Source organism: Aquarana catesbeiana, linkage group LG05 (genome assembly GCF_042186555.1).
Source record: "Aquarana catesbeiana isolate 2022-GZ linkage group LG05, ASM4218655v1, whole genome shotgun sequence".
NCBI classification, from domain to species: Eukaryota; Metazoa; Chordata; class Amphibia; order Anura; family Ranidae; genus Aquarana; species Aquarana catesbeiana.
In genome coordinates, this window is record NC_133328.1 from 367960364 (window position 1) to 367987073 (window position 26710).

Consider the following 26710-nt stretch of genomic DNA (forward strand, 5'->3'; position numbering starts at 1 on the left):
TGAAAATATGATCCTATTTTTATTAAAGATACTCTGTCACTGTCTGCACATATTTGCGACAGCCTCCCAAACTTTATCAATGAATCCCAGGAAGATTTGGAAGACTGCTGCAGGTACAGTAGCTGCGCTCCATGCATCAGAATGACATCCCCCCTTTCCCATGTTACAGAGTCTCTTAAAAGTAATCATTTAGGTGCGACACAGAAAGGCAGGGCAATGGACATTGATAATGTGCAAAACACAGTATTTTATTAGTGAACAATCAGAAATCGTCATTTGAATAATTGGATTGCATTTGTTTATGATAAGCAATTGCCTTCAATGGACATGAAGTGGTTTTCTGAAAATTGATCTAGAACTAAAAATGTTTTTGGTTATTGAACTTGAGGAAAGGTGCAGGAAGCCTCACTCGTAAAGTTTGTCATATTCCTTATAAAGGTTCTGAGTCGATGGGCTTTGTTATGCTCCAGAATGGCTTCTTGAAATTATCTCAGCACATTGCATGTGCCCATCAGTCTGTTGGCACAGACCTTTCACTGGCAGTTCTGATGTGTAGCAAGGTACGTTCATGTATTTGTCTTATTTCCAGTTATCTAGAAGAGTACATTCCAAGTTGTAATATGCTCAATTACAAAAATAACACTTTGAGAAAAAGTTACAAGGTAATTCTAAAAATGAGACATCCAAAAATAAGCACTTGGAGCAATTCGTAAATTTGGTTTGGAAGTGCACTGATAATAGCACATTTCAGAAATTGTATTTATATCAACGCATGTTCACAGAACATAGTTAAGGCAGAGACATCAAGCTCAAACAAATTTGATCCCCTTCATTTCTGGAGGCAAGTAATCTTGCTGTACTGGCTCACTGAACATTGGATTATATTTATAGCCTTTAGCATAACCCAAATTCTTCATTAGTTTAGTGGGGGCATTCCGCAGATGGAGTGGAACTGGTGGAAGTGGCCCCTTATGGTTCTTCAAGCACTGCTTCACTTTATTGTATGCACTATAAGCAACAATCGATTTTGGTGCTTGGGCTAAGTACATAACACATTGGGCCAATATGACCTGTAAGGAAACATAAATAATAAGATCATGTAAAATAACTTAATTTCTTTACCTACATGAGTTATTTTAGGATAACTGTAAAACACATAAGAATAATCACCATTACAACTAAATGAAAATATTTCACCTTTAGACCCCTTTCACATGGACGATTCCATCAGGTTCACCTGTCAGTTTTTCAGGTGGACCTGATCGGAAGGTCCATGCACTATGGACAGGTCCGATCCAGTACACTACAAAAAACAGAAGGGAGTCCATCCTCTTCCATTTAGGCTGGTTGGATGTAAACTGAAAGTGTAGCCAGTTTACTCCTGGCTGCTCATAGAGCAGAGCAGGCTCTGTCCATGTCTGCTCTGCAGAAACTGAGTGGACATGGATATGTCATCTGGTTGCTCTGCTCTAATCAGCAGGGGATCTGTGACTTTAAGAACAAGTTCACTAAAACCCAGCTACTTAAAATAAACCTGTATTTTGTCCCAACTGAGAAAAGTAACATGTTCAGTTTGTTCCACAGACTCTTAAAGCTGAACTCTTGACAAACACCTAAATAGACAGGAGAAATACATATAATGGATATATTTTACCTGCCAAAGGATGTGTTTCTGTCCATCCAGTTTGGCAGCGCAGAAGCCCTGCTTTTTATTTGCTACAGTTAAGCAACACTTACAGGTCTCGTTCCTCTCCTAGTCTATGACTGGGCAGTATGGAAGAAGATGCTGATTAATAAGCTCATCTCTATTACTCTATATGCTTCTGTCCATGTGCTTATTTTGAGCACTGCTGGCTGGCTCCTTGTGCTGCTTTTACTTTGCTCTGTGTGAACTCTGATGTACAGGGACTGCAGAAAGCTTAGACTCTTACATAGTTTGCATTAAAATACTACATAATGTGATAATGACTACAGAGCTACATTATTTGTGTCTTTTATACCTACCTGAAGTTCAGCTTTAAGAGCATTTGCATTCCACTCTTATTGTCCAATCCACCTCCAAGCCATCTCATGTTTGTATATAAGCTTAGATAAGCAAAACTACTAAAAGGAAAAGTATACTGTATATACTTCCAATATATTGAAAACTTTATCATACAAAATTGAGGTAACATTAAAAACATTTGCAATTCATTATCGAGTCGACAGAATAGTATCATGTAGAAAAATACTGTCAAGTGCGTTGATACAATTATGCATTTTTGATTATTTAGAATTTTTTTGGAGTGGCCCAAACTCACTCTTTCCCACTTTGTGTTCCTCTGATATGCCTCCCCGTACCCTGTGATGTTCCGATTTGTGCAACCAAGCCTTTCGTTTGTCTTTGTAAGTAGTTGTTGGGTCTTTATGTGGTGTTGGGTTGTGCAGTGTGTGGGTTATATTCATTTTTTTTATTTTACCCAGGTGGGGGATAGAAGGTGGATAAAAATAACTTATACTTATGAAAAATGCACCTATGCATATTTATCGTTTTCTAATTATATGTCTTTTAGCTTTAGAACTAATAGAATATTTTGGATTACTGTCCTAAGTGAACATGATAATCTGAACAAGATATGTGTAATCGTGAATGTAATTGTATCGACACACTTGAGAGTATTTTTTAGATGATACTATTCTATCGATGGATAATGAACCACATATGTTTTTAATGTTACCTCAATTTTGTATAATAAAGTTTCCAATATTTTTTCTTTTACATAAATATTTGCGGTTTCTCTTTGATATGTAAATACCAGCAGGCCACCCTTGAACGCCTGTATACTTTCCCTTTTTGTAGTTTTCATATTTTCTTGGGTTGGTGACCTCCCGATATAAGCCAATTTGTTGACGCCCATTGTTGTCTGTTGAAAACCCCAATGTACATATACCCCATTTAAGCTTAGATAGCCTATCCACATTCTACCTGCTCGGGTCTGACACTTGGCAGCTCAAGCACTGAGATCTGCATTGTGTGGAGGAAGTCATCTGCTCCCCTAAACGTGAAAGGTTTTCTCTGAACGTAACTGCTTCCCGACCACCGCACACCGATGTACGTCAGCAGAATGGCACGGGTGCGCAAAAGGGCATACCCGTACCTCCTTTTGTAATTCCCTTAGCAAGCCGCGGGAGTGTGCCCGCGGACACGATGGTCTGCGATTGCAACGAGGAGAGACAGGATGGGGAGATGCAAACAAGGCATTTCTGCCTAGCAACATGACAGGGATCTACTGCTCCCAGTGATTGGGAGCAGTGACCTCTGTCATGTTCTAGTGAGCCCACCCCCCCTGCAGTTAGAACACACTGAGGGAACATACTTAACCCCTTGATCGCCCCCTAGTGTTAACCCCTTCCCTGCCAGTGACATTTATACAGTAATCAGTGGCTATTTTTAGCTCTGATCGCTGTATAAATGTCAATGGTGCCAAAATAGTGTCAAAAGTGTCTGCTCTGTCTGCAGCAATGTCGCAGTCACGATAAAAATCACAGATCGCCGCCATTACTAGTAAAAAAAAAAAATAATAAAAATGCCATAAATCTACCCCCTATTTTGTAGACGCTATAACTTTTGCGCAAATCAATCAATATACACTTATTGCGTTTTTTTTGTTTTTTTTTTACCAAAAATATGTCGAAGAATACAAATCGGCATACTGAGGAAGAAATTAGTTTTTTTTATATATTTTTGTGGGAGATTTATTATAGCAAAAAGAGAAAATATTGGCTTTTTTTCAAAATTGTTGCTCTTTTTTGTTTATAGTGCAAAAAATAAAAACCGCAGAGGTGATCAAATACCACCAAAAGAAAGCTTTATTTGTGTGAAAAAAAGGACGTCAATTTTGTTTGGGTACAACGTCGCACGACCGCGCAATTGTCAGTTAAAGTGACCCAGTGCTGAATCGCAAAAAAATGTTCTGGTCATTAAGGGGGTAAAATCTTCCAGGGCTGAAGTGCTTAAAGCCCAAGTTTAAATATAATGAAAAACAGAAAAATCAGCACAAGAAACATAACTTACAGTTAGTTTGATGTCTCCCTTGTGTAAATTCTTGTGTAAACCCTGCCCCCTCCTCCACCTCAATATTCCAGTGCGGTGGGGGTTAATACAGCTAAAGAGCTGTCAGGGGCTCTCATCAAGACATCTTGACTATGTCAGATTTCTCCTGAAAGAAGAATCCACACAAGGGACACATCACACTAAGTTATGTCCCCTGTTCTGATTTTTATGCTTTTCATTTAAGCAAAATTTGGCTTTAGGAAGCCTGATAAAGAGGGCTTATTGAAAAGAAATGTTTCCTAGGTTTTCTACAGTAAAGTGAACCTGTTAATTTTACATTTGTGGGTTTGTTTAACCACTTCCAGTCCAGGCCAATTTTGACATTCCTCTCCTGCTTGTAAAAAAACATAATTATTTTTGCTATAAAGCTACTTAGAACCCCAAAACATTATATATTTTTTTTAAGCAGAGGCCTTAGAGAACAAAATGGTGTGCATTGCATATTTTTATGTATCACGGTATTTGCACAGCGTTTTTTTAATGCAATTTTTTTTAAATATAATACCCAATTTTTGGCAAAATATAAAAGATTGTGTTATGCAAAGTAAATAAATATTAAACACGTCATGCTTTAAAACTGCATCTGCCCGAGGAACGGCGCCAAACTAGGGTACCTAAAAATCCCCATAGGTGACATTTTAAAAGCCTTTACTGGTTAACAGTTTAGGGTTACACAGGAGGTCTGGAGCTAGAATTATTGCTCTCACTTTGACGTTCACAGTGATACCTCACATGTATGGTGCGATCACCATTTACATATGTGTGCATTCGCATTTGTGCATGGGTAGGCGGAGGCTCTTTGAACCTTTTTTTTTCTTTTTATTCATTTTATATAAAGAAAAAAAAACATTTTTACACTGTCCTTTAATTTTTGTTTAAATTAACTGGTATTGCTATCACAAGGGATGAACAATATCCCCTTGTGATGGCATGGGCTGCGTCAGGTCCTCAATATATGGAGATCTTGGGTCTGCCCCAGACCTCTTCTTTGGCCTCATATGCAGCTGATCAGACACAGATTGGTCTGATCGGCTGCTTCCTTGACCAGTAACGGCCAGGGAAACAAAGAGCCAAAACCGTAAGAGACAAATTTTCTGATTTCTGACATCTCACAACCTCAGTTCCTCTCACTGTGCTTGGAGTCGGATGCCAGCGATCACATCCTTACCAGGCTCCCCGACCGATCAAAAGAGCCTGGTAAAGGAGGAGGTGGCCTAAAGGGTGGTGGGACCCCCTTCCCCTGCATGTACAAGTAATCCAGAGGCTTTTTAGCCGCCCAGATTACTTTTACCAGCTTTGGAATCTCTGGCTGGAACCACCGATACCTCGGTTATTGCTGCATCGATGACCGAGATATCACCCTTCCAATCCAGTGACATACTGGTACATCGCTGAACGGGAAGTGGTTAAAGGCTAAGTTCACTTTTGCATTAAAAAAAAAAAAAATGCACATATTTTTGCAGGTAAAAAAAAAAAAAAAAGTGCATATACTATTTTATAAATCAGGAGGCTGCAAAGTAATGCATCCGTAATCAGCAGTTCAATCACGCAAGCAACTTTAATAAACTACACCTGTGGTTCATTAAGACTACAGGTCTGCCTGCCGCAGTGGCAGTCAGTACTTGTAGTGTATTCATTCACAGGAAGCTATGTATGAATAAGGTGGCCATGTGGGTGGAGCGGGGGCAGGAAGAACCACCCCTGCTCGCTGTCACACTGGGGGGTGGGGGGCCATGAGCTGGAATATGCAACATATTCCACCCTAAATATGAACAGTGAACTTATCCTTTAGGCTCGTTTCAAACTATTGCAAATTGCATGTGGATTCCCCGCATTCCAATTCACAATAGCAAGAGATTTTGACTGGCTCTCTATGGAGCTGGTTCACATATCTCCGCTGTGGCTCCGGTGTGAAGTTGCACAGGAGACCTGTGCGTCTTTTGGTCCATTTCAGGTCTGAATTCAGCCAAAAATTAGGCTGAAATCAGACCTGAAACGGTGCACAAGGACACACCGGACCCCTCCTGTGAGCCACATGCGAAGATAGCGTGAACCCAGCATTAAGCATTTCACTGATTATAATATTAAATATACATATATATATATAATATCAAAGCAGCACACAGCTGATATTTAAGGGGACTTTCACTTGAAGACTAAAAATTTAAAAAAAAATTCCAACAGAAGAGACTTGCTTCTCAGACCAAGAGCATTGAAAAAAGAAGTGTCTCAGCAAAAAAAAAAAAAAAGTTAGCACACTAGTACATTTTTGCAATACATAATTCCCTCATGTATTGTCTATTCAAAAATGCCTTCTTTGACAAAGTAGAAATAAATGATTCTTTCTCTGTAAATCAAATTGCATCAATGGTTTGCAGATGAAGAAATCCACATGTACTCCTAACTTGAGAACTTGTAAACTTTGTTGCTGAAAATGGACAATGGGGGTTATTTACGAAAGGTAACTCCACTTTGCGCTAGAAGTGCAAAGTGCATATGAAATTGCACTGAAAGTGCACTCGCTGTAAATCTGAGGGGTAGATCTAAAATGAGGGGAAGCTCTGCTGATTTTATCATCCAATCATGTGTAAGCTAAAATGCTGTTTTTTTATTTTCCTTGCATGTCCCCCTCGAATCTACAGCGACTGCACTTCCAAGTGCACTTTGCACTTGTAGTGCAAGGTGGATTTGCCTTTTGTAAATAACCCCCATTGTGTATTTAATGTGTATCTGTGACCAAGTTATAGACACTAAAGTATGTACATATACTTAACAAGGTTTAAAACTACCTCTCATTGACCTCTGTACTTGCAAGCACAGTGACGTAATAGTAAAACTAAAGCAGTCCAGGTCAGGTCTCTCTCTGCACACAGTTCACCCTGCTTTTCTCTGCCAGAGCACCTACTCAGTACTTACAATGAATTAATACATTTCTCCACAGTGTCAGTAACTACAGAGAGAGCTTCTATTTAAGCTCATGTACTGCTGGTTTAGAATATTGAATGGCCAAATACGTACTTTCAGTTTATCACCAGTAGTGCTTTGTCATTTGATATGACAAAGGCAATGTGATATATTTATTATATTGCTTCATCTAGGCTATAATTAGGAATGATAGGAGTAAGAATAATAAGAGTAACTGATCATTCCAGGCAAAAAAAAAAAGAAATACAATTTTCACAGTAGTATGTAAAAACCGTACCTGAATGTTTACTTGCCATGTGCATAATACCATTTGTTTTATTTTATTACATCGGACAGGTTACCCTTTTCTATGGCTTACTGCTAACAGTAACTAGGCCTTCAGGAACTGTGACTTTTGGATTAGGCATTCTATTGTTCATACTTCACAGGTTGACACCTATTTATACATCCTTCGTCATGGTATAAAGAATTGTAGACACTATGCAATACGTTTGTATTCCTGTGGTAGTATTTAATCCATAGTATGTCAATGTTAGATTGTAAACTTTAGTGAACACATATGAAAACTATTTGAACTTAAGCCAGAAACTGGTGTCTAGGCTTCCTGAGAGATTCTTTGTGCCTCACCCCTTGATGCCTGCTCATCGCTTGTTGAAATACATCAGTATAGCATTTACATTTCTTATGTTTACTTATGCATTATAGTAAGGCTGCCACGTAGCATTATCTATCAGATAATTTAATACTGCACAATATTCTAGGTTTCCAAAATTGAAGCATGAACACAAGAGGAGTTAAAGGCAGACTATCATGATTGGAACTGCAAAATGTCACATGGAATTAAAGCTACACTTGTGCACTTGGTGACAAAGAGTTGATAAGTATAGTAAAAAAAGTAACTTGCATCACATTCCGGCATTCCAATAAAATGGCAGGCTTGATAAGCTGACACTGCTTGGGTTAGAGCCAGGGGATCAGCTAGACCTGGACAAAAGAAAATAAACATGTATTACAAATTCAAAAACTTAAACATAATATACAAAAAGATTTCAATTTTCCCTGTAATTCATTACCAAAATAATATAAATAGTGGCGGCACAGTGGTGTAGTAGATAGCACTTTGGCCCACGACACTACCTGCCTGGAGTTTGCATGTTCTCCCTGTGCCTGCGTGGGTTTCCTCCGGGTACTCCGGTTTCCTCCCACACTCCAAAGACATGCTGGTAGGTTAATTGGCTTCTGTCTAAATTGTCCCTAGTATGTATGAATGTGAGTTAGGGACCTTAGATTGTAAGCTCCTTGAGGGTAGGGACTGATGTGAATATACAATGTATATGTAAAGCGCTGCGTAAATTGACGGCGCTATATATGTACCTGAAATAAATAAAAATAAATAAATATATTTAAAAGAAACTTAAAACCAAATTGAACTTTCAGTTTAAATGAGCTAAAAACATTTCAGGTACATCCAAAAAGGTGTTCAAAGCCTTGCAGTTTTTGTTTCCTTTAACCACTTGCTGTCCACCCACAGTACTTGTGAGCCTGTGGCAGCTGCAGGCATCGCTTGTAACAGTGATGTGTCCATTGGACACAGCGGATCACAGCGCTCAGTACCCGGTCGCTATGAGTGGCCGGGGTATCATGTGATCGCTATGACCAATCCTGATTACATCTAAGCAAAACATTGTGATACTGTGATTGGCCCACCGCTATCAGATGGTACCTGGGCCAATCACAACACCATGTAACATGCGATTAGCTGTAGCCAATCACAGATCACAATAGTAAACAAGCTGTCATTAATGAAATACATTCACGACAGCTAAAGCTATTGTTTATAACAGTGATCAGGAAAAAAAAAAATCCCTGACCATTCCCTCCAGAGAAGTACAGTGACAATATACAGAGAAGTTGATGCATTTCAGCCCTCACAGGGGCCTTAGTCATAACAAGGGCTGCAAAGTGTCAACCTCTCTGTATATTGAACCCCTTTATATTCTATATCTTGATGGAATTCTAATAAAGAAGACTGGATTTTATATTGAGTTGCCAGACCTTTGTATGAATTCTATACTATACTACAGATTGTGCAGCTGCCATCCAGGCACTGGTAACTATTTACTGCACTCTGGTAGTAGCACCAGACTTGTTTATATATTGCACCTCTATGTTAGCCTATGTGTCCATGCACACATAGGCGTTACAGTCGTATTACAAGAGAAGCATTTAACGGGCAGTAAAAAAAACATCACTGGCATGATCCTAAAAAACACTTGACACACCTAAACATGATTAAACGCTAGATGCTTTTAGCACTTGAGCATTCATTCATTCCAATGACCAGAATTAATTAATTAATATTCTTGTCAATTTACACACACATTCCTGGCAGGTATGGCTCTTAAAATGATGGGTGCTGCAGCAATTACCAGTTGGGTCCTGAAAACATCAAGCAAGTGTACATATTCGCCAGCACACCATGGATCAACACTATATTCTGGCACAAGAAATCAATTAGTGCTTGATGCGCCTGAACGCGTGTGCAAACGCAGCTTTAGGTGCATTTTCAAGCAGCTTTCCTCCTGCCATGAGGCCTTACATACACACAGCAACGGCGCCTGCAATTTATTTGTACACAGTACAAATCTCACAGCTGCTGCAGATCGACCACTGGGGGTTATTTACGAAAGGCAAATCAACTTTGCACTACAAGTGCAAAGTGCACTTAAAATTGCACTGAAAGTGCACTTGGAAGTGCAGGCGCTGTAAATCTGAGGGGAAGATCTGAAATGAGGGGAAGCTCTGCTGATGTTATTATCCAATCATGTGCAAGCTAAAATGCTGTTTTTTATTTTCCTTGCATGTCCCCCTCGGATCTACAGCGACTGCACTTCCAAGTGCACATTCAGTGCAATTTCAAGTGCACTTTGCACCTGTAGTGCAAAGTGGATTTTCCTTTAGTAAATAACCCCCACAGTGTTTTCAAGCAGCGTTTACAACTATCAACAAAAATCTACTGATCCTTGCTGGAGGCCACCCGGGCTGCACACACATTCCCGTGTGAATGCAGCTGTAGACAGCAAGCTTCATAGCTAGGCTTGTGTGCCTTTAAACATTATTAAAACTGTCATTACACAATACAACAGAATTAAAAAAAAAAAACTTTCTTGTTAAAATTCTGTTACCATCAATATTGTGAATTTTTAATGACAATTTCTAATAATAATGAGTGTGATTAAAAGTTTCATGGTACCACCTGCTCATTAAGGTGGATCCACAAAGTCTCTAAATAGAGCAGTATAATCGTGACATGACTTAACAGCCGCTGACCTCGATGAGGTGGCTTAACAAGAATTACATACCTATATCTTCACTTGCAAATCTTACAAGACGTCTAGCCACATAAAGGGGGTCTTCTCCACCTTCAAGCATTCGACCAAGCCAGTACAAAGAGGCATTCTGATCAGATCCTCGCATAGATTTGTGTAATGCTGATATACAGTTGTAGTGTTCTTCCCCTACAATGTAAAGTCAGCAACATGAAATATTAGTAATATCACTCTATTTAACAAGTTGTAAGTAACTTTTGGCTCCTGTCTAAATTGGCCTTAGTATTTATATGTAGGAATATGAATTAGGGACCTTATATATATGTAAAGCAATGTGACAGTGCTATATAAGTACTTTATTCATTTATTTAAACTCCAGAATGAAGAACATATTTAGAAGGACCAACCAAATACAGAAATTAGCACGGCTGAGGGGAGCACCAAGCCTCAAACTGGTGCTCCAAAACAGGGCAGATATTCAAAAATAAGGGGAAACCCTACCCAAAGGAGATATGGGAGGTCCAACCATCACCACCTAAAAAAAAAACAAAAAAAAAAAAAACTACAAGTGCAAAGTGCAGTCGCTGTAAATCTGAGGGGTAGATCTGAAATGAAGGGAAGCTCTGCTGATTTTATCATCCAATCACGTGCAAGCTAAAATGCTGTTTTTTATTTCCCTTGCATGTCCCCCTTGGATCTACAGAGACTGCACTTCCAAGTGCACTTTCAGTGCAATTTCAAGTGCAGTTTGCATTTGTAGTGCAAAGCGGATTTGCCTTTAGTAAATAACCCCCAAACTACCTGAACAGGAGAAAACTAACAACCAATGTGGTAAAAAAAAAATTAAAAAAAGTTTACTGAGCTGAGTTTCAGAAAAAAAAGAACCCTAAAGATAAAATCTAACAGACATACAGTGGATATAAAAAGTCCACACACCCCTGTTAAAATGTCAGGTTTCTGTGATGTAAAAAAATGAGACAAAGATAAATAATTTCAAAACGTTTTCCACCTTTAATGTGACCAATAAACTGTACAACTCAGTTGAACAACAAACTGAAATCTTTTAGATGGAGGGAAGTAAAAATAGAATAATAAAATAATATGGTTGCATAAGTGTGCACACCCTTAAACTAATACTTTGTTGAAGCACCTTTTGATTTTATTACAGCACTCAGTCTTTTTGGGTATGAGTCTATCAGCATGGCACATCTTGACTTGACAATATTTGCCCACTCTTCTTTGCGAAAACACTCCAAATCTGTCAGATTGTGAGGGCATCTCCTGTGCACAGCCCTCTTCAGATCACCCCACAGATTTTCAATCAAATTCAGGCCTGGGCTCTGACTGGGCCATTCCAAAATTTTAATCTTCTTTTGTGAAGTAATTCCTTTGTTGATTTGGATGTATACTTTGAGTCGTTGTCATGCTGAAAGATGAAGTCCCTCTTCATGTTCAGCTTTCTAGCAGAAGCCTGAAGGTTTTCTGCCAATATTGACTGGTATTTGGTTCATTTTTCCCTCTACCTTGCCAGGTCCTTTCTAGGGTAGGCAGCAGTAAGGACTGCCGTAACTGATTGTAGGTCAAAAGGTCCCTCAGGAGAGAGATAGGGCTGGGGAGAATCAAATACTGCAACAAGTGCAATTACTTGTGATGGAAAAGGACTCCTGCAGGAGTCAATCGAGAACAGAATGGCTTTTAGGTTGCCATATTGCATTGAATTTTACAGAAAATTACAATGGTTGCAGATTGAAAATGTAATCTGGTATAACCTCAAATTACAACATGGCTTGTGTAGCAATATTATATGCTATAATAATTTTTTTGTTTGCAAAATTTCTTCCACAAAGATGGAGTTCCCCTTTAATTATCTCCAAACTCTTTAGCTGCATCTATTTATATGCGGATGACCTGCTAATTATGTAACTAAACAGACACCAGTGTTCTGCATTCCTTAAAGTTATACTACTTGACATTTGGTACTCTGTTAGTCATCAAAGATAAGAGGCTCACAAACTTGACTAGCACAAGTCTGATTTTCACTTAAGCTAGTAAAACAAATTGCAATGGTGTATTAGAACATTTGCATGATAATAGACAGGAAAGTTCCTCCATCATAACCATTTATTGATGTTACTACGGAAAAATAAAGAATAGGTAATCTTCTCTTTAACATGCCGTAAAATATTTTCCCAATGTTATTACAGTGCATGTCTGGGCAAAAAGAAAGAAGTACATCTGTGCAATTCATACACATTTCCCCATGTACCAACTTTTCAAAAAATTCTGCCAGAAAAGCACTGAGATGACAGTGATGCCTCTGCTGAATTTCCAAGAAAGCCCTGCCTGTGCGCTCCTCTGCTGGGCTACAAAACACCTCCCTTGCACCTCATCTCCATAATCCATCCTTTGCATTTGCATTTTCCACACCCCCTACCCTGTACAGAAAATGATTGACAAATTATGTGAAGAGATGGTAACATTATGTAGTTCTGTAGTCTAGCAAAAGAGAACTTAGGCACGGCTGATAACAGTTTGGGAATTCAGTGTCTACTGCCTATAGAAAGTTAGTAGATCACTGGTTGCACTGGCAAATCAACAGGTATTTTGCTAAACTTGCCGCATTTTTAGAGAGACAAAACATGAAGACGTCTATCTACTGCACAGTTGCACAATGTTTTTTGTCTACACAAGCGTAAAGAACTATTGGCTAGTAAAGGAGGATACCGCAAACAGAATAACTTATATACATGTAGTCAGTATAGCTTCTTAACCGGTTCCCGACCAGCGCACGCCGATGTACGTCAGCAGAATTGCACGGCTGGGAAAATGGACTTACAGGTACACCCATTTGAATTCCCCGCCATGCCATTGCGCGCACGCGCCGGCCGGGAGCTCCGTGAGTCGGGTCGCAGGTCCTGCGGACTCGATCGCCGCGGGGATACCCGCGATCGCCTAATGGAGAGGACGAACGGGGAGATGCTGATGTAAACAGCATCTCCCCGTTCTGCCTAGTGACAAGTGTCACTGATCACTGCTCCCTGTCATCGGGAGCAGTGATCAGAGTAATGACACAGCTAGTCCATCCCCCTACAGTTAGTAATCACTCCCTTAGGACATACTTAACCCCTCCCCGCCCCCTAGTGGTTAACCCCTTCACTGCCCGTGTCATTTACACAGTAATCAGTGCATTTTTAATCACACTGATCGCTGTATAAATGACAATGGTCCCAAAAATGTGTCAAAAATGTCCGACATGTCCGCCATAACGTCGCAGTCACAATAAAAATCGCTGATTGCTGCCATTACTAGTAAAAAAAAAAATTATTAATAAAAATGCCATAAAACTATCCCCCATTTAGAAAACGCTATATCTTTTGCGCAAACCAATCAATAAACGCTTATTGCAATTTTTTTTTACCAGAAATATGTAGAAGAATACGATCGGCCTAAACTGAGGAAAAAAAAAATTTTTTATATATTTTTGGGGGATATTTATTATAGCAAAATGTAAAAAATAATGCGTTTTTTTCAAAATTGTTGCTCTTATTTTGTTTACAGCGCAAAAAATAAAAATCACAGAGGCGATCAAATACCACGAAAAGAAAGCTCTATTTGTGGGTAAAAAAGGACATCAATTATGTTTGGGAGCCACGTCGCATGACCGCGCAATTGTCAGTTAAAGCGACGCAGTGACGAATCGCAAAAAACGCTCTGGTCAGGAAGGGGGTAAAATCTTCCGGGGCTGAAGCGGTTTAAATAGTATCTATGATAAAAATGTAAATCATATATTCATTTCAACATTTTGTTTTAATTATCTCTAGCATACTCCTATTACTCTGAATGATCTTGGAGTTTGTAAACTACGCGAAGATCCCCACACATTTACTTTCTTGAATTTTGTGACACATATTCTCTGTAGGCCTGTGAGTAGGCACTGCTGTGCCACATGATTCACAAAGACTGCCTTTTGAACTAGAGAGGTCCTGAGAGAAGGAGTTTCGAGAGGTGGAGTCAGTACATGAATCACTGCCTGCAGGCAGCAAGGTACCATTGGATATGTAGTCCTTAGAAATTGAAAGTAAGAAGCAGAGGCGAGGCTGCAAGGCATGCAGGGAGTCCAGGAAATTGTGGAAAGAGATGCCCAGCAGACAGGCAGCACTCACAACATGAAAGGAGATTTTTAAAGTAAGCTTACATTGGATAGTCAAAATAACTACTCTTTTGTATTGCCATTATAATGCTGATGTTATAAAATAAAAGTGTATGCTGTTACTATAGAGATTTCCTTTAATCACATTTTTTCTCATCCGACACCCAATAGTATATCCCAGAGGTCTCCAAACTTTAAAAACAAAGGGCCAGTTTAGAAGAGCCAGAACTGTCCTTTAGAAGAGCCAGAGTGTGGACTGTAGGAGTAGAAAATGCCCCTTTCTTGGTACCAGTGGGAGGAATGGTGCCCCATCGATGGTGTCAGTGGGAGGAATGGTGCCCCTTCGATGGTGTCAGTGGGAGAGACAGTGCCCCATCGATGGTGTCAGTGAGAGAGACAGTGCCCCATCGATGGTGTCAGTGGGAGAGACAGTGTCCCACTGATGGTGTCAGATAGAGTAATAGTGCCCCATAGGGCCAGATAAAGGCAAGCGAAGGGCCACATCTTGCCCTCTGGCCGCAGTTTGGAGACCACTGGTATATACCAAGCATTGTTGCCTTGTGATAACTATACTGCATATTTAAATATCTAGATAGGTGGTGGACTGGAGATTTCTGCTCTTAACACGTTTCACAGAATTCATACCTTCAGGAGAGTGATATAGCGTTTTTCAAAATGTAGTGACTATAAGCTTCAGGAGGCAGATTTGGTAAAAATGTCCCTGGGGAGAGAAAACACTTTTTTTTTTCTGTAGTCAAAGGGGGACCATTGGGATCTAATCTAAAGTAACCCTTGGCCTTGTATATTACCATAGATGCCCCTACAACAGGTGGGATTGCACCATGATACTTAACAATACGATAACAATATAGTCTCTTTTTTGTTGTTCACTATATTATATGGATGTGGAAGGAGCTGGGGAAAAATATAGATAATTCTATGAAAATAAAGAAGAAACAGTGCCAGGGCAGTATTTGTTGTGACCTTCAGGGGTCCATTTCTATCTGTGCCCCTGTGCTCATCCAAAGGACATTTTAATTTTTTTTTCAAAAGAATTTATTGATGATTTACAGAAGATTTAACAACAACAATAGCATTACCCTGCCAAAGGGGTGCATCGAGCCTGTAAATGCATTCCTTCATACATCATATGAACCATTGGTACTCAACAATAGTAATAGGTACTCCAATGTTGATTGCCAGTGTACCAGTGAGAGAGAAATTTTGGATGGTCGTATCCCTGAAAAAAGATGGAAAATGGGGGGAAGATCTCAAGAGGTGTCATCCTTATTGTAATGTGATTGGAGACCCTCACAGTAAATGAAACGACTGTACAAGTTCTTGAGTGAGCTTGGTGATATTGTTCAGTGCATGAAGGCCTGCCAGCGTAAGAGGAAATGCTATTTGGCAGCCGTGTGGTTGAGGTCTGTGTTGATTATTTCTTTGTGAAGCAACAATAGTAGTTCTTATTTTATCTGTAAAATTTTTGGATGTGTGGAAGATGTCCAATTTTTTAGAAAAAGGCAGAGTAGGATCCAATTTATGTGTTGGGTCTTGCCTTTGGATAACCATGTCAAAAGCTGCTTGTCCCAATACCCGAAGACGAGAAGAGGGTCTTTAGGGAGGTAAAGCAGGGTAACTCCTTGAATGAAGGATATGGTTTGTTCCCAAAAAGTGGAGATGTATTTGCACAACCAAAAGCGGTGGGATAAAGTAGGTCTTTGTTGGTGACAGAAAGGGCAGGAGGCCGATTGAGGGTTGTTTTTATGCAGTAGGTATGGTATATGTGCACGATGGATTATTTTCATTTGTGTTTCCCTCCATTGTTCACAAGGTGTCAGCTGGAGGACTTTGGTGAATCCCAGCAAAATTTTGTCCGTTAGCTCTGGGTCTGGAAAATCCTTTCCCCATTTTGATGCACAGGAAGACGAGCGGGGGGTGACGGGAGGGGTGGAGGGGTTTAGGCTGGTGACCTTGCTCATGTATGTTCTAAGTAGACTCCAGGACATCCCCAACATCCAAGGGGGAATCGATCAGCCGCAGCTCCACAGAGGCCAAGGACAAGGGGACAGAAAGGGATGAAAAAAAGAAAGGGGACCAGAAGGCAAGGAAGGCCCCTGAAGATGGATACTTGGTCCCCAAGATGGACAGTAAACCCCAGTAGACACCACATCTCCACAAAGGGCACTCCCAATGAGACACGTCCTCCCTCCACAGGGGGGGTAAACCCGAGCCAGTTCTAGGGAGCTGGCTGGTCACATCTCCCGAGCACTGGAAGAAATAAATAAGATAAATCATGATAAGTCAATTACCATGTAGACGTTGTAGTAGACAGTCCATTATTGTTGTCCTGAATCTCTTACCTCTTTCCCTGCATGAGTTGCGGATGAAGTTGACACATTGCCAGAAGTAGAAGGCATCGGAATTTGGCAGAAAGAATTTTTCAGCTATACTTGAAGGCATATGGTACACCTGTTTCCATGTCACAGAGAGAGGAAAATTCAGTAAGGCCATTTCTTTGCCACAAGGAATATGTTTGGTGCTCCATCCCTGGAGAGAATCTGGGGTTTCCTTGAATTGGTAGGTGTCTGGAGAAGAAGGGGGAGAGGTTTAAGCTCTTACGTACTTCCCTCCATGCTATGGTTGTATCTTGTAGAAGAAGGTTGTGCTGTAGATTTGAGTGGTGCAATTTCCATTTGCAGTGTAGTAGAGCCACCAGCGTATATGGGTGGGCCATTGCAGATTCAGAGGAAAAGTTTGAGTAGCGGGAAGCCTTCATTGTCCAGTCTAGGCCTATTGACATTTGGTAGTAGGCAGGCTAGATTGTACACTCTAATATTATGGAGACTAATGCCCCCCTCACCTCTGGGAAGATATGATTTAGATAGAGCTATGCGTGGCCTCTTCTTTCACCAAAAAAAATGGGAAATGGCTTTATTTAATAGCTGTGTATCTTTATGTTTTAGTAGTAAAGGTATAGTTAGGTGATATAGTATAGATATAGTAAGGTGTACAAGGAGGAAGGAATTGCCCCTATCCTGATACCCAAGTATGTAAAGTGAGACTTGGCTTTAGTGAAAGGTGAGTGCGACACCCAGAGGGGGTTCGCACAGGAGCCTAGGGGGAAGGATATTACTCTTATTATAGTTGATGTGAAGGCCTGAACAAAGTCTGAAGCTACTTCCAGCAGGATAATGCACCATGTGACAAAGCTCAGATTATCTCTGGTTAACTGGTTTCTTAAACATAGCAATGAGTTCACTGTACTCCAATTGCCTCCACAATCACTGGATCTCTATCCAATAGAGCACATTTGGGATGTGGTGGACCGGGAGATTTGCATCACAGATGTGCAGCCGACAAATCTGCAGCAACTGCGTGATGCTATCATGTCAATATGGACCAAAATCTCTGATGAATGTTTCCAACACCTTGTTGAATCTATGCCACTAAGAATTAAGACAGTTCTGAAGGCATAAGGGGGTCCAACCCGGTACTAGCAAGGTGTACCTAATAAAGTGGCCGGTGAGTGTATATCTAAGTCTTATCTAGTCTGCAAAAACTCTGCCCACAGTGGCAGGATCACAAGTGGTTCTCGGACACTAAAAACAATTGGCTTCTACTACACAGTTCCTCTCAGATCAAAGTCTGTCTAACATTTCACAATATCAGGAATAAACCCTGAGACACTGTGAATCTACAATTACAGTAAGAATATTATGGAGTGATGTAACATTCCTATCTACCATATCAACCTATGCTAATTCCTTTAATTTATGTTAGAGGACATGATACTACTGTTCTTTTGGACATATGAGTCTTGGTGAATGGCTACTCACATTTTTATCCCATATAGAGGCATTAAAGAAACAGCCTTATTGCTGAGAAACGACTGATAAACAGAACAAGAGTTGCTAAATAACAGTTCAGTAGTACAACCATGAAGATTATACTTTGATATGTTTTGTTAAAGGACCACATTTGCTCTGCTAAGAAACAAAGTGAAACAATATCGCTTAGGGTCGGTTCACACTACAACGACTTGGGATCCGACTTGTCAGCCCTCAAGTCGCCCCAAGTCGCTTGACTTTGGGAAATGCATTATAGCCAATGAGAGCGTCTTAATGTACACTACTGAAGTTGCTCCGACTTCAGAAAAGGTTCCTGTACTACTTCAATCCGACTTCTAGGCGACCCGTACCCATAGAATTCAATGGAAGTCGCCTCCAAGTCGGATCTCCATCTATATTGAAGAGACTTTACAGGAAAAGAAATTAGTTTACCCAGGCAAACCCCTCCCTCCCAGAGAGCTGATTATTCTGTGATTGGCCACAGCCAAAGTCGCATTGTAAATTGCTTAAAGTCGTGCTGAAGTCGCGTTGAAGTCGCCTTGCAAAGTCGCGCTGAAGTCGTGTTGCCCATGTGTGAATTAAGGCTAACTAATCCTTATTTTTACACTACATAAGAAAAAAAAAACTACTTTCAGATACAGTGGCATCCATATTATAATCTTAAAATAAATAAAGAACCACGCTACGTGCATAAATGTGAAAACATAAAATAAGTGAATTGTGAGTGACCAAATTTGAAGAAAATCCTGCTGCTAAACACAATAACCTCGATATAAGGCAAAGATCAAGTACATAACAGTCAGTCTAGCGCTGGACATAAAAAATGTGACTAGTGACTAAAAAAATAGTGCACAATCTCTAATATTACTAAGATATAATGTCAAAAACAGTATAAACACACGTAGATTATTCATCTAAGGCTTATATCTAAATATGATACATAGTGAAGTTTTCATGAGTGATATTCCTTATAAATGTGGGTCCATGCCCAAAATAAAAATAAATATAACAGGAATAGTGAAATAAAAAGTTCGAAAAAAGTGTCCCAAATAACAATGTGTTAATTCCAAAGAAATCCAGAAAAAGATGTATTGCAGGGTTTGGGAATACTTGATCCACCTCTCGTGCAGCCCACCACCAAATGTTAAAATTGGAGGCTTACCGAAAAGCCTGCGACCGCCCTTACTCAGGGGGGTCAAAACAGGCTTAGTTGTGGAAATATCCAGGGATGATGGACCCTCCGAGCCCTCTCTCACTTCATCGGACAGGCAGCCCACAGCAACGGGGACCCCGATGTGGAAGTATGCTCCCAGGAATTCCTTCAATATTTCTTCTTGGAAAAGGTCAAGTATAGGTAAACCACAGTGGTTTGCAGGGTGGAGGTGTTTCTTTGAGATGGAAAAGTGTCCTGGGATGTGCTGTTATCTTGTTTCCAGCTCGGATTTCATTCCTTCAGGCGTCTGGGTGTGGAGTCTGTACACAGGCTGAACCACTGCATCCAGTGCATGGAAAGCTCCACGCTGACCACTCTGGAGTGCAGAAGAGGAAATGACGTCACTGATGCACGGCAAACGTCCAGGCTGGTGTTGGGGATAATGCAGGGATAGCACAGGCTACGCTCTCGGGGCTCACAGCTCCTTCTACTGGCCTTTTTCTACTGGCCTTCTACAAAAGGCCAGTAGAAGGAGCTGTGAGCCCCGAGCACGTAGCCTATGCTATCCCTGCATTATCCCCAACACCAGCCTGGACGTTTGCCGTGCATCAGTGACGTCATTTCCTCTTCTGCACTCCAGAGTGGTCAGCGTGGAGCTTTCCATGCACTGGATGCAGTGGTTCAGCCTGTGTACAGACTCCACACCCAGACGCCTGAAGGAATGAAATCTGAGCCGGAAACAAGATAACAGCACATCCCAGGACACTTTTCCATCTCAAAGAAACACCTCCACCCTGCGAACCACTGTGGTTTACCTATACTTGACCTTTTCCGAGAAGAAATATTGAAGGAATTCCTGGGAGCATACTTCCACATCGGGGTCCCCGTTGCTGTGGGCTGCCTGTCCGATGAAGTGAGAGAGGGCTTGGAGGGTCCATCATCCCTGGATATTTCCACAACTAAGCCTGTTTTGACCCCCCTGAGTAAGGGCGGTCGCAGGTTTTTCGGTAAGCCTCCAATTTTAACATTTGGTGGTGGGCTGCACGAGAGGTGGATCAAGTATTCCCGAACCCTGCAATACATCTTTTTCTGGATTTCTTTGAAATTAACACATTGTTATTTGGGACACTTTTTTCGAACTTTTTATTTCACTATTCATGTTATATTTATTTTTATTTTGGGCATGGACCCACATTTATAAGGAATATCACTCATGAAAACTTCACTATGTATCATATTTAGATATAAGCCTTAGATGAATAATCTACGTGTGTTTATACTGTTTTTGACATTATATCTTAGTAATATTAGAGATTGTGCACTATTTTTTTAGTCACTAGTCACATTTTTTATGTCCAGCGCTACACTGATTGTTACATATTATAATCTTCCATGGCAAACAATGACCACTCATTTTGAAAGGAGTTAAAGGAAGTTTTTTTTTTATATTAATGAAGAGTATGTTTTAAGCATGTTCTACACTGTTTATGCTTTATTCAAAGCTCAAAAAACAGAAAGAAAAAAAAAAACATTGCTGCCATCTTGCTACAGTATACATGTCCTTCCAGTGTAGATAACAGAATGGCTGACAACAGCTATTTTTATCATACTCTTCACAAAAGAACTCCCTGGCATGTCTTCATTATCATGCCAAGCTTAACAATGTACCAGTTCTGTAGGCTTACATTCAAGCCTTCAACTTACAGATTAAGTCTGCAACAATACACCCGGGCAGCTGAACATGCTGTGATGATGGTTAAGGCGTCATTCAGACGCCCTGTTAGAAGCACTGTGGCTTTAATGGACTTTTAGGACAGCTTGCTACTGTGCAAACTGGAATTTACACCATGAAAATTGAAAAATTAGACCAGATAAGCCAAGAAAACATAGTGGCAGAGGATTGTAATACTACTGGTATACTATTGAGAATCTGTCACAAAACTTAATTAGTGATTTTGACTTGTGAAAGAAAGCACACAATTCAGGCCACATACAAATCAGCTAGCTCCAAGACAAGTACAGTGATGGTTTACTTTCTAATTTCCCAGCTTTCTACCATTCTCCTCAGTACAACTTCAAATATTACCCAACTTATTTCTAGTATGAAAAGGCAACAATAATAAAAAATATCACCCCATTTGGGCTAAAAGTGGCCATTCATTAGTCCAAAGAATAATAGATGCTTATGGGTCAACACTTATGTATACAGAGTACATAATTAACACATCTTTTGACTTTTGTAATGAAGTTGCCCAGAGTGTACTGCATTAGGCCTCTTTCACATGGTTGATTACTTGCATGCCCCGTGCAGAGCCGTGTTTGGCCGCCACGGGGATGCGTGCATCATCGTACCAGCAGTCCCATAGATGTCTATTGACACACACAGCCGTACAGTCCAAGCTGCTATTGTTCCAATATGATATTTGTGTGGGTGGGGTTGCACAGTCCCAAATGCACCCAGGGCGACGCCCACACGGATGTCATATTGGGACACAATAGCTGTGTCTGTGCTGCCGAAAGACAAAAGACATCTATGGGACTGTCAGCATGATGATGCAACACCTGTCCCCAGCAAAACATGGCCTTGCATAAGGCATGCAAATAATTATCTGTGTGAACAAGGCCTAATTAAACAATGTGTACAAAATAGATGTGCAGAAGCCTTCCTGCCCCTGCTTGTATTCTGAGCATTCCTACTGCTCAGAAAGGCAGCCCATCAACCTAGAAAATATACTAAAATAACACAGTGCAATGCGTAACAATTCATAAAAAGTCCATAAATATGTCGATATTAAAGTGCTCCAATCACCAAGTGTTCTATAAATTTGCTTCTCTTCCTGGATACCACCATATACGTGCATAATACCATGTGCAAAGTGGATGCTCACCTTCTTATAAGACCTCTTATTTAGATGATGTCTAACAGCACTTCCTTCCCACTGGGGTTCTATACACCTGAAGCCCGTGGTTCATAGATGGCTGATGGTAAGTATTGCGATCTCTCTCCTAATGCAGATTAGTGGCATATGTAAAGCATAAAATGGAGGACAAATAGTGCTCTCTGTATATACTCAGTTTTTATTAAAAAGGGTAGCATAGGGGGCGCATGCGCGGCACAAAACTGGACGGACGCTAGTCACAGGAGCTCCGAGGGAAGCAGAGACTTAAACCTGTTCCCCAGGGCCAGTGAGCACTAAATTCACGCACTTTTATCCGCTGCACCCCTGGGGGATCAGCCGGTGCATACCGAACTCCAGGAGCAGTAAGAAGAAGACCGCCCAGCGGTCCCTAACAACTTACCTGCTCCATGTACGGGAACAAGTAGCGATGTCCCAAGATGGCGCTCAGCCGATGCAGGCACATGAGGTCTCTCCTACTCCAGCAGCCTCACAGTCTATGACACAGGACCACAGTAAGTACACTCCTCATCTCATTAAGGCTGATCTGGAGAACAGCCTCTTGGCCATGTATAATAAACTTGCCCGCAAGTTCCTGGCGGAGCTGCACAGATCTACCAGCACCCTGATGCAGGAGATAGCAGCTCTGGGATTCCACACAGACATGCTAGATACTAAGCATGATGAGCTTCATCTAACCTATGAGGATCTATGCAAAGATCATGAGGCACTCTCTCAGTAAATTGAAATCAACCAGCGCAAACAATAAGAAAAAAACCTTACAATAAGCAGCTAGAATACTGAGGGTCAAAATATCAAATCCCCGAAAATTCTGTATAAAAAAGCAGTACAGCGCATAGAAATTAAATAAAATAAAATAAATGGAATAAAATACTAAAATACATCTAGCAAAAATAAAAACAGTTCATATACTCTCTCAGACACTGTTCTCCAAATGCAAACCCACCTTGAGGGCTTTGATAACGGCAATAGGAGAAATAACATCAGAGTGAGGGGGATCCCTGAAACAGTGGTGGATCTGCAAGCAGCAGTGAAGCACATATTCCACTCTCTGCTCCCTGACCACTCTGAAGCAGCCTTTACCTGCAACAGAATCCACAGGGCCCTCCGGCCGAAACTTCCACCTGATAAACCATCCAGGGACATAGTGATGTGTCTTAAAGACTTCCTAGTTAAGGAAGAGATTCTAAGGGCCTCCCACAACACCCCCATAATCCTGTATGAGGGGACCACTATACAAATCTACCCAGATATCTCCACAGCAACCCTGGATAAGAGACGATGGATGAAAGAAGTGACCTTGGTTCTACAATCCGCTAGGATTAAATATAGATGGGGCTTCCCCTTCAAGCTATCGGTGCTGCATAATGGTACTACCTCCACGGTGTTCAATTTATCAGAGGGCAAGGACTTTATTGTCAAGTTGAGCCTACTGGAACCACACAACACCCCGAAGCTCCCTTCTACCCCCGTCCGACCCCAATCTAGGCCACTCCTTCACCTCAACGGGATAGGAGAAATCAGCGAAGATCCAGAGACAGGGAGGCTCGATTCTGCATGGCAGACGAAGTTCCTTTCTCAACATGCATTTGTTCCCCGCAGTTGAAAAGCTGAAATATCCACCCAATTTGACTTTAACGAGTCAGATACCCTAGCTATGTCTGTTCTTGCCCATCTGTTTAGTCCCCCTACTTCATGTACCATCGTCCCCCCCCCCCCTTTTGTTCCATTAATACGGGGCTATTGATTAACTGTTCTCCCAGACGCACTAACTGTCGGAGTTGTTTATTGGGAGATGAAGAGCGCTGGTTGAGTACTGGAGTGTAAAGTCCACAGAAGGTTGTTACAATGGCAGGGTGGGTCTCACCCCTCTGACCCCTTACAGCTTTACCATTTTATGTTCTAAGGTTAGGTTATCCTTTACTTTTTTTTTTCTCTTCTTATTTTTCCACAAAGATACGTTAACTTTACTGCCAAATAAGGGACTGTATTATAATTATCCATGTGTAAGGAATATGACTATGATAGTGTATATACGCCATCCCACTCTTCCCGGGGGGAAATTTGAAGTGGACTCAGACACGGTAAGAAACAGCTTGTGGTCAATTGAGTTTCCAAAATGGCATTTAGCTAGGACCCTGGATAATTACCTCCCAAAATTAACATGGGTATATGAATTAACTCTCACCATGTAAGGGGTTTTAACTCCCCAAAGAAACAGAAAAATGCCTTTAGATTTTACAAAACATTAGGGGCAGACATCTTATTGCAGGAGACACATTTCTGCTCTAACAATCATCCTAAGTACTTTGACAAGGCTTACAGGCAGTACCATTTTACTACGTTTGAGTCCAAGTCAAGGGGAGTGGCAATATTCATTAAAAAAACTGTATTGTTTGATAATCACCATATAAACAAAGACCCTGAGAGTAGGTTTCTTATACTTCAGGGCTCCTTACAGGGTTGAGTGTTAACCTTAGAGAATGTGTACACTCCGAATGCATTTTAAAGCTTGTTTTTTCAGTCCTTTTTCCAGATGTTGGATAAATATAATGCAACGCATGTGTTTGTTTGGAGGTGATTTCAATCTAGTGGCACACTCAAGCCTAGACAGAAGCAAGATGGTGAGTACAACAAATACATTTTCTAGATCCATGCAAAGATCACTGGAGTCTCACCACCTAATAGATACATGGAGGGCTTTGAACGTAGGAGTAAGAATTTACACACTATTCTCATCCCCATGATAGCTACTCCAGACGGGATTATATATTTAGCACCCTCATCCTACTAGCCAACTCCACCCGATTCATGCATGCCCCTGGTCGGATCATCACGTAGTCTCCTTTCGGACTTCATACGTGGGTTTGGCTCCCCAGACGGCCATATGGAGATTGAATAATTCTCTACTTACTGACCCAGAGGTAATATCACAAATATCACACAGACTTCTAGGTTATTTCAGGTTGAATGACTTAGAAGAGACCCCCCCCTCCATACTCTGGGCAGCCCATAAGGCAGTTCTGAGAGGATATATAGATCTGGCTACGACAAGGAAAAGACAAAGAGCGGCTGCAATTGTTTCCCTTACTAGGGAATTGCACAAGCTCTACCACTTACATTACCAATCGCACAGAAATATTGAGACAAATTAACCAAAAAAGAGTGGGACTAGATAACATTTTATCAGAACAAACTGAAAAATCCCTATGTTGGTCCAAGGAATGTTTTATCCTTCATAGTAATTCACCCTCAACAATGTTCACTCATAAGCTTCACCAGTCCCTCCAGCCAACACATGTATATAGACTAAGGGATGGAAAGGGTCAGATGGTTTCTCATCCCAAAGAAGTACTACACACCTTTACTTCTTACTTTGATGCTCTACTTTCTGCCCCTAAACCTGGATCCGCTAGTCAGGCGGATTCCTGGTTGGCCTCTTTATCCCTCCTATCTCTGTTGGAGGAGCAGCTACAGAGCTTGAATGCCCCCTCCTCAGAGCAAGAAATTTTATCCATTATTAAATCCCTGAAGACCTCAAAAGCTCCAGGCCCAGACAGGTTTACCCCTACATACTATAAGAAATTTGCAGGAACCCTTGCCCCTAAACTCTCCAATCTTTTCAATTATATCCTCCAGGGTCATAAGCTCCCGGAAGAAATGCTCCATGCCAATATGACATTAATCCCCAAGCCAGTTCCTCAGAATTACAGGCAGATGTCGGTCCTCAAGAATGACTTAAAGATCTTGGGTAGATTGTTGGCAGACTGCCTTGCCCCTATTATCTCCTCACTAATAGCCCCAGAACAAACATAATTTATCCCTTCTATGCAGATCATGGATAACATTCAACAGGCCTCTAACATCATACAGGACACGGATCTCTTTTTACGCAGAGTATTTTGGGCCTAGATATACATAAGGCCTTCGATAGCGTGTTATGGCCATACATGGACAGTATCGTAGTTAAATTTGGATTCAGTGGGGAATTTATACATGGATATAAGGCCTTATACCATAACCCCCATACCAGAATCAAGCTTCCCGGTTGCTCCTCCGACTACTTTCCGTTGGGTAGGGGTACAGGGCAAGGTTGTCCCTTGTCGCCTTTAATTTTTGCCTTGGCCATAGAGCTGTTGGTGAGTGTGATTAAGGCTAACCCAAATATTAAACGGTATCTGAAAGGGGAAGAGGAATTTAAGTTAAGCATGTACGCAGACGACGTATTTATGTTCCTACCAGACCCACTGGTATCTCTCCCTAATCTGGTAATAGTGTTACGAGAGTTCCA

The 26710-nt window shown here is 40.9% G+C and overlaps 1 protein-coding gene across 1 annotated transcript in view; it reads right to left on the reverse strand.

The window, feature by feature from the left end:
• Positions 1–227: 227 nt before the first annotated feature.
• Positions 228–26710, reverse strand: part of WRNIP1 (WRN helicase interacting protein 1) — a 167134-nt gene continuing 140651 nt past the window's right edge. Inside the window, exons 5-7 of the mRNA XM_073630959.1 lie at positions 10381–10536; positions 7923–8002; positions 228–1070 (exon numbers count right to left, since the gene is read on the reverse strand). Coding sequence (XP_073487060.1) covers positions 810–1070; positions 7923–8002; positions 10381–10536 — 497 coding nt within the window. The 3' untranslated portion in view covers positions 228–809. The remainder of the gene's footprint in view (positions 1071–7922; positions 8003–10380; positions 10537–26710) is intronic.